Source organism: Anopheles stephensi, chromosome 3, assembly GCF_013141755.1.
Source record: "Anopheles stephensi strain Indian chromosome 3, UCI_ANSTEP_V1.0, whole genome shotgun sequence".
NCBI lineage: Eukaryota > Metazoa > Arthropoda > Insecta > Diptera > Culicidae > Anopheles > Anopheles stephensi.
The window spans coordinates 81,260,272-81,276,135 of NC_050203.1; the positions used below are offsets into that span (position 1 = coordinate 81,260,272).

The window sequence follows — 15,864 nt, forward strand, 5'->3', positions numbered from 1 at the left end:
CTCGCGCTTCCAGGTTGTGATGCGATCGCCACGATGATGACGACGCCGTTTCACATCAATCTGGTTTTATTATTCCACTCCGATGCTGCTGCTGCTGCTGCTGTCGTGCTCTTATTATGTAAAGCAAGAACTCTTTTTTTATGCTCCCGCAGGTTGAAAGCATAAAGCAAGTCAGGGGAAATACAATAAAAAGAAATCATTGTACGCTGGACTGGACTGGACGGGGGTTTGCAAGACGGAGCACGAACACGACCTTGAGAAGCAGGTTGGTTTGCTTTTGCACTTGCGGATCGCAAAAAGAGGATTGTAAATACACCGATCTAAATTGAGATCAGAATAAACAATAGACAGGGAAGTTAATTTTTATTTTTTTATTTTGGGGGAACGTATTTCTTGTGAGGACCCTGTTTTCCAATTAAAATTAGACGAAACTCATTCCCACATAACTCTACGTCTAGAATGCGATAAACAAGCAGCAAAACATGATCACCCTTCCTGATATCGGCCCGTTTTACCTCAAGTGTTGATGTTTTATCGACTCATAACGATCATAACTAAGGCCCCGTAATGAGTTCCAGGGAAATATTCAAATTTTAGAACCATAAAATCAACCCTTTATCCGACCGATCGATCGTCTAGCGACGACTACGCGCCCGATTTCGCAAGAACTCGCGCTCGATAGGAAAATAAATAATTCGCCAAAACAAAAAACCCTAAAACTTGACCGATCGATCGATCCTGAGCGAGTGGCGAACCGGTCCCCTTAGAGTCGGAACCGGATGATGTGACGCCACCTAGCGAAAAGAATTGTTGTGAAGCAGATTTCATTCTCCCGCGCGTGTTTTTTGTTTTCTTCCTTTTGGAGATATATTTCGTTTATCAAACTCACGGTCTGTCCGGTCTGCTGTCGCCTTCCATTTTGTTTGCCATCCATTTGTTTCCCCTCTAGACAGTGAGCTAATTTATTCAACTAGATTTCCCCCCACCCAGGAGGAGCGAAGCAAACATCACATCAAAACCTCCATCTAATGCTAATTGATTGCTAGATTAAACGCAACACACTCCTTGATGCGGGAAATACACGCTCGCACGCTCAAGTGTCCCGCTTATCTTGATTGTGATACGGTTTTGTATTTGGGCGAACTATTCTTTCCCGATAAGTTGTCTTTCACGATGGATCACGGCACGAGAGCAGATACTGCTGCGTGACACTAATCTGCATACTGCACACGACGACGCCGACTTCGGAAAGCTTGTTTTCCCCCTGCGATCATGAAGAATGTACGCTCGAAACGGGTCCGAACCGTTCAATGATCTTCGCAGCTGGTTTGCCTTCGAATTGATTTATCGATATCGGTTACGTCTGTTTGGTGCGATTTGTCTCTCGCTCTCTCGCCCAGAGATATCTTGTCATCTTTCTCGTACGAAAATAAATCAACAACACATCACATCTGCTTGCGGACTTTGGAAGATCGCTGTTGGATAAGAATGGTGGAATATTTCGTTACAGCAGAACATGCTCCGATGAAGTAAGAGTTGGGGTGGGACTCGTGGCAGGATCTCCACACCAAGGAGTTGATTTCGAGTGCGGGAAACATTAGCTCACGAGCATGCTTACATGCTCAACCCGCCAATGACATCCGCTTAGATAGTGGTAACTGTCCACTAATGGACACCCTCTTTTCATCACCTCCATAAATCACCATAACTTCAACTTCCAGGCGAAGCGAAACGGTACCCACCAGACCCGTCAACACCTTTCCCGTGATTAGCTGTGGTCGGGCCAGGTACCCCGACGTACAGGCCCGCTGCAAGTAGCTGCAAAACCGATTGTTTAAGTGCTTTCAGCAGATTACACGACAACGAATGGAAAGGTTCGCGGACACGGGACACGAATAAAAGACGAGTCCCGTTATATTGCGCCACCTTCCCCCCATCTCTGCTTATCGGTGATGGTTTTCATCCGCTCGAAGCTCGAAAGCAAAGCTCGTGCTGGCTTTTGCTCGATTAGGTCAAGCATCCTTTTTGGTCTTCCGCGCAAGTAGCTCGTTGGCTTCGGCTTTACTGCATTGAGCTGAGAGCGGCAGGTCATCACACACACACACACGCCCACGAAATCCTTCCGGGATTATCGAACCGGTTCCGGTTGAATGGTGGGAGACTCTCGCTCTCTCCCCCTGCCGACAACCCCCAAAGGCCCGGGGGGTTGAACGTTTTCGCGTGACATCTGTACGGTACCGCTCGAACCACCGCTTCCGTTTTATCGCATGACATTAGCTGAACGGCTCAAAGATAGTGCGGTACACTTATCGCGCACAGCTATAGCTTACATTTTGCTACAAACTAGCCCGCCTTCCAGCCAAACCTCATCAAAGAAGCAGCATTCTGTCTAGATCCGCGAAGCTCAACACACCTCTGGCCGATTTGCCCCGCCGGTTGAGAAGCCGTCCAATCTCGCAAATGTTCTTTCAATGTACCGGCCAGATGACTATCTCTATATCGCCACGGACATTCGTAGCACTCGGCAGCAGCCGCTCGCACTATTCCAAAAATAGCACGCGCGATCATTCCGGCGCGATGCGAGCCAATCCGATCGGGATAAGATTAGCTGGAGCTAAATTTACACCTTGCAACGCGGACTAAAAGGGTTTTCGTCCCGCTAGTGGCGTAGTTATGCATTCTGGTCGGTGGACAGGAAGCCGAAAACACCCTATCCGGCTGATGTGTATCTAAGTGCTTGCCTATCTTATAGAATGATTGTGGAGCATGGTGGTGAGAACATACGATGAACGGTTCAAGGTTAAAAAAGCGATTGGCAATGAAAGAATGCAGTCATTAAAAGATCGATCGAATCAGATCCAGATCAATGTCGAGTTTTCTTCTTCTTCTTCTTCTTCGGTGGCACTACAACCTCGAAAGGTCTTGGCCTGCCATTTCTGGCTTTCTGTGAGTGGTTTTACCTGTAGCAAAGTAGTCAGTCCTACGAACGGGGAGGCGGTTGGGATGGGATTTGAACCACGGTCCTGCCATATGAAGACAGGCGCCGCTATCACCTGGGCTACCGAACCGCCTAGGGTAAGGCAGAAAAAAATACGTTTTGAAGCCTTGTTTTTTTCTATTTTTTTTTAATTATTACTGATTTTTTGCATTTTTATTATTTTATATTAAACTATCTGTTAACTGTTACTTAATTTATTAATACTTTATATATTTTCTCATCATTTTGTGCTTGATTTGATCAACACATGTTTGACTTTTGGCTTTTTCATAATTTTGCTCAATTCTAAAAATAGATAACATTGATATCTTATTTCGTAGATTTTAAAACGTAGACTTTTCTCGTTCGAAACTACTATAAATCGTTACAGATGTTTATCAACCCCTCGAGGTCGCTCTATTCGATCAACCAACGGAAATGTCCAGCTGTGATTCAAAACAGACACCCAGAACAGCCGCTCGAAAAGGATCTACGCTGAGCGGCACCCCATTAAAATTAGCCGCGCTAACCTTAATCGAATCATCTTCGTCACTTCATCACTGTCCGAACACATCCGGTGCGACGGGTGTCGCGAAGCGTGGATCTCCCAAAGCCACGCGCACATTCGCTAGCCAAATCGCTATCAAACCCCGATCGGATATGTTACATTTGTTGGACGGACAAAAAAAAACATTTGCTACTGCTCGATACAAAACCCTTCCAAGGAAGGATTTAAGCATGAGTGCGGCTAAACACGTGACGTGCGCGACCGGAACCGGAAGTGGATTAAGCAGCGCGTGCGCGTTCGCTTCAGTTCATGATCATTTTTAACAACCCCCCTTTTTCTCTCTCTCGCTCTCTCTCTCGCTCTGGCAAGAGTGCAAACAGTGTTATCGGTTAAAAAGCTCAAGCGTACCTGTAGCGTCGCAGCATCCGGATACGTCGGCCGCCGGTGATAGGACACGGTGGAGGCGACGGTGTCGATGACCGCCGTTGCCGTTGCCGCCGAAGATGCCGTCGTGCTGGTTGATGCTGGTGACTGTGCTGCGGCCGACACGGCAGGTGCCGCGGCTGGGGTCGGCGCGGATGGCGCCGCGTTCGCGATAAGCCGCATACTGCTTCGTTTCAGATTGTTCGCACTATTGTTGCCAGTGCCGTTGCCAGTGCTGCTGGCGCTGGTGCTGGTGTTGGGTGCCGCCGTCGTGCCGATCGGAAGGCTCAAACTCTCCCCGGACGGCCCCACGGTGGTGGAGGACGACGATGATGGGGGTGGCCCACCACCACCACCACCACCACCGCCACCACCTCCATTGGCGTATCGTGCCGTCGTGGTCGTCGCCAATTCCATTGTGCTGTCGCCAATAGACATCCCACAGCGCGCGCACCACAACACAACCGACCACACTCACTCACTCACTCATGCGAATGTACGAAGCGACACTGAAATGCGTGTTTTGGTTTGGTGGTTGGCATCGGCCCTCAAGCTCACAGCGAAAGAAAACCAAAACAAAAAGGCACCATTGAAGCGCTGCGCCACATTCAGAGCCAAACCAACCTACTATTTACTACTGCCACAACTACTGCACAACAAACGCGCGGATGCGTTTTCCGTTCGACACCATCAGCACACACGCGAGAAAGCGAGCGAGAGAGAACCACACAGACACACACACACAGTTTTCCTTTACGAAAGATAGAAAGAGAAAGAAAGAATGAAGCACGTGTCGCTTTTCCACCGAATTTCCCTCGCTGAAGATCGCCTGCCACAGAAGAAGGAAAAAAAGGCACACGCACACACACACACAATCACATACACACGCACGCACAGACCCGACCTCGGGTCGGTCTTCACACTACTTGTAACGCGCTCCTCCTTCGCTAGCTGGCGGCCTCTTTCTTATGCTTCATCATCAACACCGATCATCATCTTCTTCACCTGCGCATCATCATCATCATCATCATCATTCACTGTGTTTCACTTTTGACCTGCCTGGCTTGCCGGTTTGCCCCTTTTGTTGTTTTCACCGTGTTGTAGGTGCATTTGTACGGGGGCTTTTCTATGCAATTTTCCCAAAAACCTAACCCCATCAACAGCCTCTCCCCCCCCAAAACACCTCTTTGTTGTTATCTATTCTTCTGTTTTATTTTTCTCACTCTCTTCTTGGCACACACACACACGCACACTCGCTGGTCGGGAAAATTCAGTGCAGCATCGCAAAGAAAACAAAATCACAACACGCTTACAAAACCCCCTGTCCCCGGGTTTTGCTCCCACCAGAGAGTCACACAATGGGCGCGTTATGGCGGTGTCGTCTGCTTTGGCTGGAAAATAATGAAAGAAAAAGTAAGATTAGAAAACATCGAGGAGCAGGGTAAAACATGTCTGGTGGAATGGGGCGGTGAGATAAGGGCACCGAGCTGAAGATGACAATGCTCATCCTAGCTCGCCCTGAAGCTGCACACCATATGTTCTTGTAGTAACAGCGCTGCGGGCCTGGGAGGAGAAACTCATTCCGACGCTATCAATGGCCTTTCACACCTGTATTAAGGGTAGGAATGGGTAGCGGATTCACATACCGTCACGACATCACAACACGCACTATACACTAGGAGGTAAGGTAAGCTATTGCTATTGCGCTTGGGATACGTTAGTCATAGTTTCAAAGAGACGCTTCTTGGACGTATATATTCGTACGCAAAATTTTATACTATGAGCTGTCGATCCATCAAATTATATCACGGTACTGTAAATGAGTGCACCACTCAATGAATGGCCGATGATGGCGAAATGAACCACTGCTTTGATAGCGGTCCGATCATCTCTGAGCTATTGACCGCTGAAGTACTAAGAATTTTAACTGATCTATGTTTAATTCTAGATAAGATATTTTATAGCAAATACATCCTCCGAACGATCGTTTTATCTCCTATCGATCGATCACAAAGCGATTTACTGCACAGCAAAAGCCTTCTAAACGCGATGAGTGTGTATTAAAGACTATTAATCTAACAATTTCCACCTTTGGTTTTTTTTTCGGGTTTTCGAACCATTTCCATGGAAACTGTCAAATTTCGATTGTTCAACATTAGAAAACCCTCCACCGCCCCATTAATGCCGATACGAGAAAAAAAACACAACCACCCCGGAAGCGGTGCGCCGCGTATCAATATCCGATATCGAGAGCACTTTCCAAATCAACCGCGCATTTGTGCCGCTGCCTCCTGCTTAGTGCAAAAAAAAAACAGGCACGCACCTTCTTTCCATGCGATGGAAAAACACCTCCCAAAACAACTGCCCGATCGGTGGAAAATTAGTTCGGTAATCGGTGATCGCTGCACCGTGATATCCGGGGACCCGGTCTGCGTGGGGGGGGGGGGGGGGAGGGCGTGCTTTACCCCGGCTTTTGACCGAACCGCCCCGTCCGAAACGAATTTTTGTTTCGAGCTTCGGGTTGTACTGTACCAAAGAAAAAAAGCTTTTAAGCATTACCACGACCCACCCGGGGTGTGTGGTGGAGTCAATAATAATTGCGATGAGCCGAGCCGATGAGTGAGTAATGAGGGGAAAATCGTGGCCCACTCGTGGGGCCAACGTCGCCAACCCCCGGGCGCTGGCCATCTCCATTACTGTGTCTGGTGTGGCAGTCTAATGGACACCTGAGCCCGAAAGAAAAACCAGCTGGCACGAAAAATGGTAAAGGAAAAACAATCACACGCACACACACACACTGGATGAGCCAAATGGAACATATGATAAGAGTAAGAAGAAAAAAAATATTAAAAAGGCAAGTACATGCGAGTAGACACACAAAAACAAAACATCCATTCGGCTGGCCACTTTTGTGGAAATTGATACCACCCATCTGGGTGCTCTATTATACACTTTGTGTGTGTGTGTTACCTCGTTTTGGAGTGGCCAAAAAACCCGCCGCCAGCTGTAATCGATCGGTTCGATTGCGATAATTATGCAAAGGTTTGATAAAGCAGGGTTTTGTTTTCTTTTTGAGCCTTAAACAACTATCATTATTTAAGTTAAGTCAAGTTTAATATCAACACATGATCTATAAACCTTTTGACAGAACAATTGACTACCAATCAATAATCTATCATTTAGAATAGGCTCTCCCGTGGCCAAAGCGATTGTGGCTCTGGTCTTCACCTCAACCCCATCCAGATCACCTCCCAGTACGCTGGACTGACCGATGGACTGCGTAAAATCATCTCACAAAAAGCCAGAAATGGTAAGTCCTTTCAAAGCTGTAGTGCCAAGGAAGAAGAAAAAGATTGGGCTCTAAAAACTGAACCACAAGATTCGGTTCATCAAATTCAAATCTTCATTTGCGTATCAATATACACAATTTTTTTCTCGAGTAGCTATCTTATATTTAAGACAGGCCTGAAGACGTGGAGACTCCAAACTTCATCCAAAAACAGAACAAATATAAGAGACCTGAAAAGAAAAGATAAGTAAAAAGCAATTAGTATGACGGTTTTTGGATACATAAGCAACAAAATAAAATATAAGAGAAATAGCACGAAAGTAGATAAGAAAAAGAACTAACATGTAAAGCAAAATAGAAACAAAATACAAAAAATAAAAATAAAATCAATGAACTGAACAATCTTCCCTAAATAAAGCTCCCCCAAAATGTTGAACTTTCTATTTAAATACTTTTTTTTCTTTTTGATCGAAATATTAATAGAACAAATATGGTAATAATTTATTTTTCTATAAACCTTTCAAAATCAATATTCCAGTTCGATCCCTCGTCAAAAATCAATCAAAAACACGCACTCTACCTGGAAAGGAAAAGGAGAAAGACCTTTCATTCTCAAGTGCAACGCATTCAAAGGACTTCAATGCCGGCCTACTCGTGCAAGCGACGAACCCCGTCCAAACCTGTGTCATACTGATAAGAGTAGCAATCTGTCGCTTTTTCTTACTCTTTTCTCCGTTTCGCTTGTGTGTTTTCCTTTTCCCTTTTTTTCTTCTAACCTCTCACCACATGCTACCCATTGTTTGCGTTGATCTTTTTCACCTAGGCGAGAGTGAGATTTATGCATGTGCGTGTGTTTGTGTGTGTGTTGTTGTTTTTTCAATGATCCTTTTATTATTGTTTTGTGCCCTTCTTTTTTCCCCTCGGGATTCGTCGTCCATTCCTTTTATGAGTACGGTGAGGCTTTCTTCAACTTTTCTTTCACTTTCCTTCGTGTCGATTTGTTTCAATATTGTCCATCTCACATTAGCAGGTTATCGGTGAATCGACCCTGTAGGAACCACTGCCATCATATCCCCATATATCTATTTCAACGACCAGCAGCGTGACACACACACGGGATTCTTCTTTCCATAGAAATCTTTATCCCGGCCCAGCACTAATCTCCCAATCGCCCTACACTTATGGTCCGATTTATGCCCTTTAAAAATGAATCGACCGAGAAATTCTAGGATATTGAAGTCATTTTGAAGAAGGCTTTCGCTTTAAGGTCTTTAATGCTTCTGGAGAGCTCTGTTAGGATGTAGAAGAAGTTGAAGAACTCCCTTTAGAACAACAACCACCTAAAACAAACAACGGAAGCAGTAAAACGCGTAGGGAAGTGAAATAACAACCCAACTACGGACCCCCCCGTAAGATGGGCGATCTTCCGTAATTACTGCGACCCGAAGGAACGGTGGAGAAAAGCGCCCTTAAAATGCAGTTTATTTCGCTTTCGCTTGTTAGACTCCAACCTCCTACAGTTGGGTTCGGGGGTCTAATCTCTCTGGTTGGATTCATTTTATGTTTCCCAATTTCCCAGCCCTAGCCGTGGCACAACGAACCATTGCAGAAAGTGTTTAGAATTTTATGATCTTTACCAGGAGATTTTTTGTTCTGTCTTGCTCAAAGGTACGCAAGATGCTAACACCGGGAGGGCTTTCGGAGCAGCAGCCGAAAAGCTATTCCCGTATTCCGTAAAATGGTTAACAATTTTTGTAACACACCGTTTAATGACACAGGTATAGGGATCGGAAACACAGAGGGCCGACCGGAACGAGATTTTGCCTAATGCTAGAGTGTTCTTCGGGTGTTGCTGAAGCCCACACACACTCACAGATGGATGGACGCACCCCCGGGAGGAGGCTGCTGCTGACGGATGCAGTAAATGGGTTGGCGCCGGTTGGTCGAGGGCTCAATCATAAAATGAAATTGTGGAACGAAGACGTTTTTTTCTCTTCTCCCTTCGGGAAGGTGACGATCGAGGATGATTCTTGGGAGGTAAAGAATAATTGAAATTGCTGGCACTGGTTGATTGTTTAGACAGTTTTTGAAGGGCTTCTCACTGTATTTATAGTAAGAAAAAGGGCATGTACAATGTGACGATTGCTCATGCATAAAGCAAATGTTAAGCATAGATGAAAAGACTATTTTTTTCAATATCTTCTACGCTTTTTCACTGATTTTTCTAATAATTGTAATTATAGTTTTTTTTTATTGAAAGTAATAATTAGTTGAGCTCGAGAACTAAAGAACTATTAACCAAAAATAAAACGTTCAATTTATTCCTCTTTACATATAAGCCCATAATACAGCTGTATGAAGTCCGTATCTACTGAAAATAATTTTTAGAAAAATAAACTAAATAATCCGTATAAATTAGAGAAAGTAATTTGACTTAAAGCATAACAATAAAATACTGCGGAAACACATCAGAAGAGTTCAATTAAAGTAAAACAACCGCAAAAGCATATAAAAGTATAAAAGAGAACTTCAATATGGTTCAGAAAACGAAACAAGCAACGAAACGGAAACATTTCGTACCCAAAAGAGGAACAAATGAACATAAATAACAGAGCAACGATTATGTGACAATAAATCGGATCAATAATCGGATCAATAGCGAAAAGGCAAATAAGCAAACCCAAAGCCCTCCTCCTGTGTTTAATTTGGGATCCAAATATTAATGTGAGAAGAAAGTTGATTTATTGGCTTCCCAAACGCATGAATAAAACTAGGAAAAACTGCATCTTTTTTTGAGGCATTAAAAATTAATTACACAGAATAAAGAAATAAATTCTAGCAGAAGAATCTAAATCCCCAACTGCCAACATCTACCAAACGCAGAACAAAAAATTGCACCACTTTTCCCATGCCGATGACGACAATCTTAAGCCGATGATCGCTAGGCCCACCGTCTCGATCTCACGTCTCCACAAAACAACGCGACTGCTGATGACGATGATGAATTGCCATCTCACCAACCGCGAACCAGGGTGGAAAATAAATCATCAATCTATTCGCAAGATAACGAGCTTAGTAACAGCCAGCATGTTTTTTTTTTTGTGTTGCTGTCTGTTGTTGTGTCTCCCTCTGACTTTATTGCTGCAATAGCTTCTGCTACTTCAACTACTACTACTACTACTACTTTCCAGCACAGCGATCGCCACCACATCTCACTTTCTGGTTAGGTTTTCCACCTGGTCAGAACGTTAGAAAGCGAACCAACAAAAAACGCTCCCAATGGAATGTGTCTGGGCTTTTTTTCTTCCTATCTCTTCTGCTACGTGTGTTCTATGTGAGCAATTTCACTTCGTCCAACTGTGTCCGAGCCTCGGAACCGGAGGCATCAAGGTTTAGAATTAATTGTGCACGCCGTTCGCGAAACGAAACAGCGCTTCTGCCAGGCGATAATCTGACCGTGAAGGTCTCGCGACCAGACACTTTGCCAGCCAGCCACGACGAACGCTATCCTCTGCTCGGTGGAGTGAAGAATTATCGCAAAAGCTTCATCATTCGCCACGCCACACACACACACACACACACACACGTAGAGAAGGTGTTTTCGAAACCGGAAAGAACTTCGCCCCCTTTTTCGCTTGCCCCTTTTCTTCTAAGCGTTGGTCTATGCTGGCTGCTGCCCGCAGCATGCTTTAGGGACTGTTGTTATTATGGCCACTGCTTTAACACCTGCCACCGGGTGGTGTTCCGTGTGGAAGCATGATTTGCTGCTGTGCTGAAAGGCTTGTACGATCGGTTGGTTGAGGTGGACTTGCGGAATGTCACAAAACGTATAGCCCATAAAAGCTAGCTTCCTGCTTAACCCTTTTAGAGAAGGAAGCCATATTAAAGGGTGAGTTTGAGTTTTTTTTAAGATTACGGCAGCTATTCTTCAATCAAACGCTGAAGAGGACCATCTGATCTAGAAGTTCTAGAAGAAAGCTTCGTTGTCTTGGCAACGATACAGAAATCCTGGATAACGATCCGGATTAGAAGACTTCACGAGATGGGTCGTCCGGCGTGATTCTCATGACATGACCAGCCTTCCAAACTCAGTACAGTGGTGAGATAATTGAGCAGCTCATAGAGCTCATCATTGTTATGGCTCATCTACTGTCCTTCCACACAGGGCCAACAATCCTTCTGTGTATCCTTGCTGACGTCTGACGATTCTATACTATCCTAGCTTCTATCTAGATTATAGAATAATGTGCATCATTTTGAAAGACAAGCAAAAACAAGCAGCGTGATCTTCCAAAATGGTCAAAGCTTTCCTCGAAATTAAATCAACAACTTGAAACAAGATGCTTTGGGGCAGGATTGTTTCAATGTTGACAGAAATCATTTTGCTTTCGATTAAATCAATTTAAAATTCCGTACCTCAAATCATACTTGATAAAACAAGTCATAAAACGGATCTTCTCATTCATATTAATAGCAACCAATCCATCCATCGCGCGCTCTATCTTATCAAGGTGAGGAGGCACTGATTAATTGCATTCGCTGTTCGATGTTGTAACACACCGAATCATCGTTTAATGCACAGGTAATTTCCTTTCAAACACATCCTTTTGCCGAGCGTCGTTTTCCCCTAGGACGGATGTTGCTTCCGTCTCGCAACCTTCTGCCGTTCCGCTCCGGACGTGTCTGATACGAATCTGTTATACCGCTCCAGTTGCATCGCCAGCCCGTACACATTTGAATAACCGTGAAAATGTCGTATTTTTCCGCAGTGACGAGCAAAGCAACAGCTCAAAGATCCAAAGTGATCCCAAGGTTAGTCACGCTAGCGGCTGTTTGCTGCTGCTGCAGCAAGGGAGGTTGCTTTGCTTGCCAGACGAGAAATTACTATTATTGTACCACAATTTGATGGGTATGTGACTTCATGTCAGCCATGAAGTTCCTACGCTGGAGAGAGATAAGATATTCCAAAGGAAATATTAGAACGTGACGATGCATAGAACAGTTTTAAAAAATCTGACACTTTTATTGCTCTCATAAAAACACCCAGCAGGAAGATGCTAATAGAAAAGACATGTGTTCTTAAGCTTCATTTATGCAAAATTCTCCTTAAATTAACCTACAAAACTACCATAAAAACCCCTTTGAGGCTCAAAATATTCTTAAAGAAATATTTTCCCACACAACTCGAACAATTTTCGATCTAAAACATTACCCAAAAGTTTACACAAACCCTCCCCACAGGTGCTGTAAAGTGTTTGCATACCTCGGAAAAACCTCCTCGATGCATTTTATTTTTGTACCCCGAGGTCTTTAATTACCCACAAACCCCGAACCCCCGTACCTGAGCTTTAAAGCTGTGACAGCGTTCCTCAGCGAAGAAAGATTTGACCTCGTACGTAAGCGACGAACCCGGCGTAGAAGTAATCTCTGCCTTGCATCCATCAGTTCCAAACAGTTCTCACTTTCCGTTTCACATGATGATCGATCGATGAATATTTATGAAGTGGAATGGAACTGATATTTTCCACCTTATTGTCGGTCGGTCGGTGCTGCAAACAACGCATCCACCCCGGAGCAAACACAACACCGAGAGCACAAATAAAGCACGCCGAAAATACAGTACAGCTTGTGTGTGTGTTTGCCTGCCTGCCTGCCACCATGAGCAAAGAAGAAGAATGATGGTGTGTAAAAGGGTCTAGTTTGGGAGATGGTTTGAGATGGTCAATTGGTCGTATTTGCATTGTCGCTTTCGAGCAGTTTGCTTTTTCTCCCATTTCTCTCTAGGACACTCTTGGGATGATAGGTGTAAAATTGGAACCTAACGAAGGAGGTTTTGTGGGACACAAAAGTTCAATCGATCGCCAGTTTTGAAGTTGAGCTGGAGAGAGAGAGAGAGCGAGTGAAGTGATCTTCGAATGTCGAGTCCAAAGAACAAAGAATTCTACAACTCTGGATCAAGTCTTGACTTCAATTACCAAGAATTAAAACTGAGATCGCGAAATCCATGCGCCACCAAATAAACTTTATAAATATCAGCACACGTCATTTTCGCCCGGTGAGGCCAAGAATACCAAACCGAACGTAAAGTTCAGCCAAACGAAAACAGAGCCATGAGCAAAGAATCAGAGCCGCGAATTCCTAAGCACAGCATCGATCGAACGGCGCTGAGCCTTTCGCGATCGAAGCTGCACCGAAACCACCCCTATGGTTCAACCCCCTCGTCACTGTGTTTCTAGTGATCATTCGATCGTACGCGTTCACCACCACCATTAACTATTGATGTGCCGGTGTTGTAGCAGTACGTGCGAGTGTGTGTGTGTGTGTTTGTCTCAGTGTCCGACCGATTCGCGTGCTTGAACGAACGATCATTCCATTTTTCCTTCGATCGTTCTTCGCTTGCGTTCTGCGCCTGCCCTGTTCGGTGGGGTGAGTTTTAGGGGTGTTGACGGGGAGCGTTGAGATGGGTGGTTCTTTTATTTCTTTTTTGGCGCGCGTGTACACAGCAAACACGCAGACACACGGAGCGAAAGCCGTGTCCGTGGTTCTAGATCCAGCCCGGGTGGAGATTCTTCCCTGTTTTATGCTCTCCCGTTCTCTCTCTTACGAACTTTTCTTTCTCCTACCTTCCCACCCACCCCCCCCCCCCCATCGGCCCCATCCCATCGGTGGGTGAAAGAGAGCAACTTCAACCCTTACCCCCGGGGTTGAACGTTTAGCAGAAGGCATCGCAGGCGTGCAAGTGCGCTGCCGTGGAAGCTGCCGGAGTCGAGCGCGATCGTCCATCGGGCGAAGGAAAATACGAAAATGAACTGAAAAACGGTCTTGGTCAGCTTTTACCAACACAAACACGGATCGAATCGTAGAGGCCGGTTCTCCGGGCCAGGCTTCTCGCAGACCCCAAACCGCCTGATTGACCCTTTTCCACCCCGCGGACCACCCCGACGGTGGGGGGGGGGGGTTGAATGCCAACCATTAGAGTTCGAGAAACCGGGCAAGAATTTCTCGATCTTCGACGTTTGTTTGGTGAATGTATGTGTTGGTGAGGCTGCTGCGTGAAAGCAAACGGAACCAAACACGTTGAACTCTCTTGCGCGAGAAGAATGCCTTTGGCAGGCAGGCAACAGGCACTTGATCTTGAGCGAGAAGTGTACAAGCTTTCCCGGAGCTGTTTGATTGTACCCGCTTGCTGGTTAATAGATGCAACCGGTGTACGGTGGGAGAGTTTCTTAACAATAATCACACAACTCCTTGTTTATGATCACAACTTACCTAGGTTTAATATCCACGAAAAGAGAGCTCTTCATTATATCCACAAAAAAATCTTAAATCACATTTTTATATTAAAACTCGCTTCAAATTGCATCAAAATCTCCAGAATTACTTAAACTTATCGAAAGACACGTATGAACCAACCCACATCGGCAATATTGGCAATATCGTAAGACGATTAAGGAATTCTACCGAAGCTTACACATACGAGCTCACACACACATATACACCTGCACCCATGCACACACCAACCATCCCCCAAAATCTGATGATGAAGAACAACAACATAACAAAACTAAAGCACTCTTCCATTCCAAATGGCAAACGCTTCCCATTCACCCCGCCGAGGGTGATGTTGCACCCGGCTTAAGGAAGAACTGCACTTGCACTTGTCTTGTTCACCGCTCGCAACCGCTTTGGCAAAACATTTCCTGCACACGTTTTGAAGGTTCACACTCACGAAAATATAACCATAAGCAAATGAGGTTTGAGATGAAGACCATGTGGTTACTTTGAGGATATCCTTTAGGTTCTTTGTGGTGATGGGATGCTTAATTACCCGAACAAGTTTTACAGGAAAACCTTTAACTAACTTCTCTTCCTTTTGAGTCCGTAGCACTACTCAGATATCTTATGACATGCCGCCATCTTCTCCAGATCACACCTCTGGGATGAAAGGATTCACTTGAATTCACTGCGCATGCACACCAATTCACTTGTCACAAGATCAAGCAGCAACTCCTTTGTATAATCATTTAGATAAATCACACGGTCAAGAACTCTACTTTACCTTTGTGGCTTTCGCTGTGGCACTAGGCGATCCTCGACTTTGCTTATTATTTAAAGAGTCTTGAAAGAATCCATATAGCAAGATGCACTTGATGCCATGAACAACTCTTTGCGCAAGCAGATCTCTTCGTTATCAACGCTAGAACTTTGTAATCTTCCTTTCCCAAGCAACGGTTTTTTTTTTTTTACAAAACTGAATCCCGCTACTCGTCGAATCTCTTCACACTAATTTTATTATTTAAAAAAAATGCTAATAATATTTTTGTGACACCGTACACTTGAGTTCCCCACGTAACGCGCTGCGGAGACGAGACACACACCCGACGTTGTTGAAAGTTAATTTTTTTTAAAGCCACCCGTTTCAAACCAACGGCTTGGACCGTGTGTGTGGTGTGCAGCAAGCACACCAGAACAGAGAGCAAGAGAGAAGTGCAATGTTTCTGCCCTTTCCTTCACACTACTGCATACTGCCTATGAAAGAAAGAGGCAACAGTATTATCCACCTCTGGGGCTCTCTGTTGCGTTCGGGCTGCTTTCCGAAGGTGATCCGCTCGAATCTGTTCGAACGCTTTTGAAAATGACAACCGAAGCGCGCCACTAGCGGACACT

At 45.0% G+C, this 15,864-nt stretch overlaps 1 protein-coding gene across 6 annotated transcripts in view; it reads right to left on the minus strand.

The window, feature by feature from the left end:
- Positions 1-15,625, minus strand: part of LOC118513202 (protein Shroom) — a 182,184-nt gene extending 166,559 nt beyond the window's left edge. Inside the window, exons 1-3 of one of the 6 annotated variants that reach the window (XM_036058697.1) lie at positions 15,532-15,620; positions 5,253-5,299; positions 3,894-4,659 (exon numbers count right to left, since the gene is read on the minus strand). In XM_036058697.1, the coding sequence (XP_035914590.1) occupies positions 3,894-4,346 (453 nt within the window). In that variant the 5' untranslated portion in view covers positions 4,347-4,659; positions 5,253-5,299; positions 15,532-15,620. Of the gene's footprint in view, positions 1-3,893; positions 5,300-15,256; positions 15,481-15,531 lie in introns of those variants that run through there. The other 5 variants (XM_036058695.1, XM_036058693.1, XM_036058696.1 and 2 more) reach the window with 5 other exon arrangements.
- Positions 15,626-15,864: the final 239 nt, after the last annotated feature.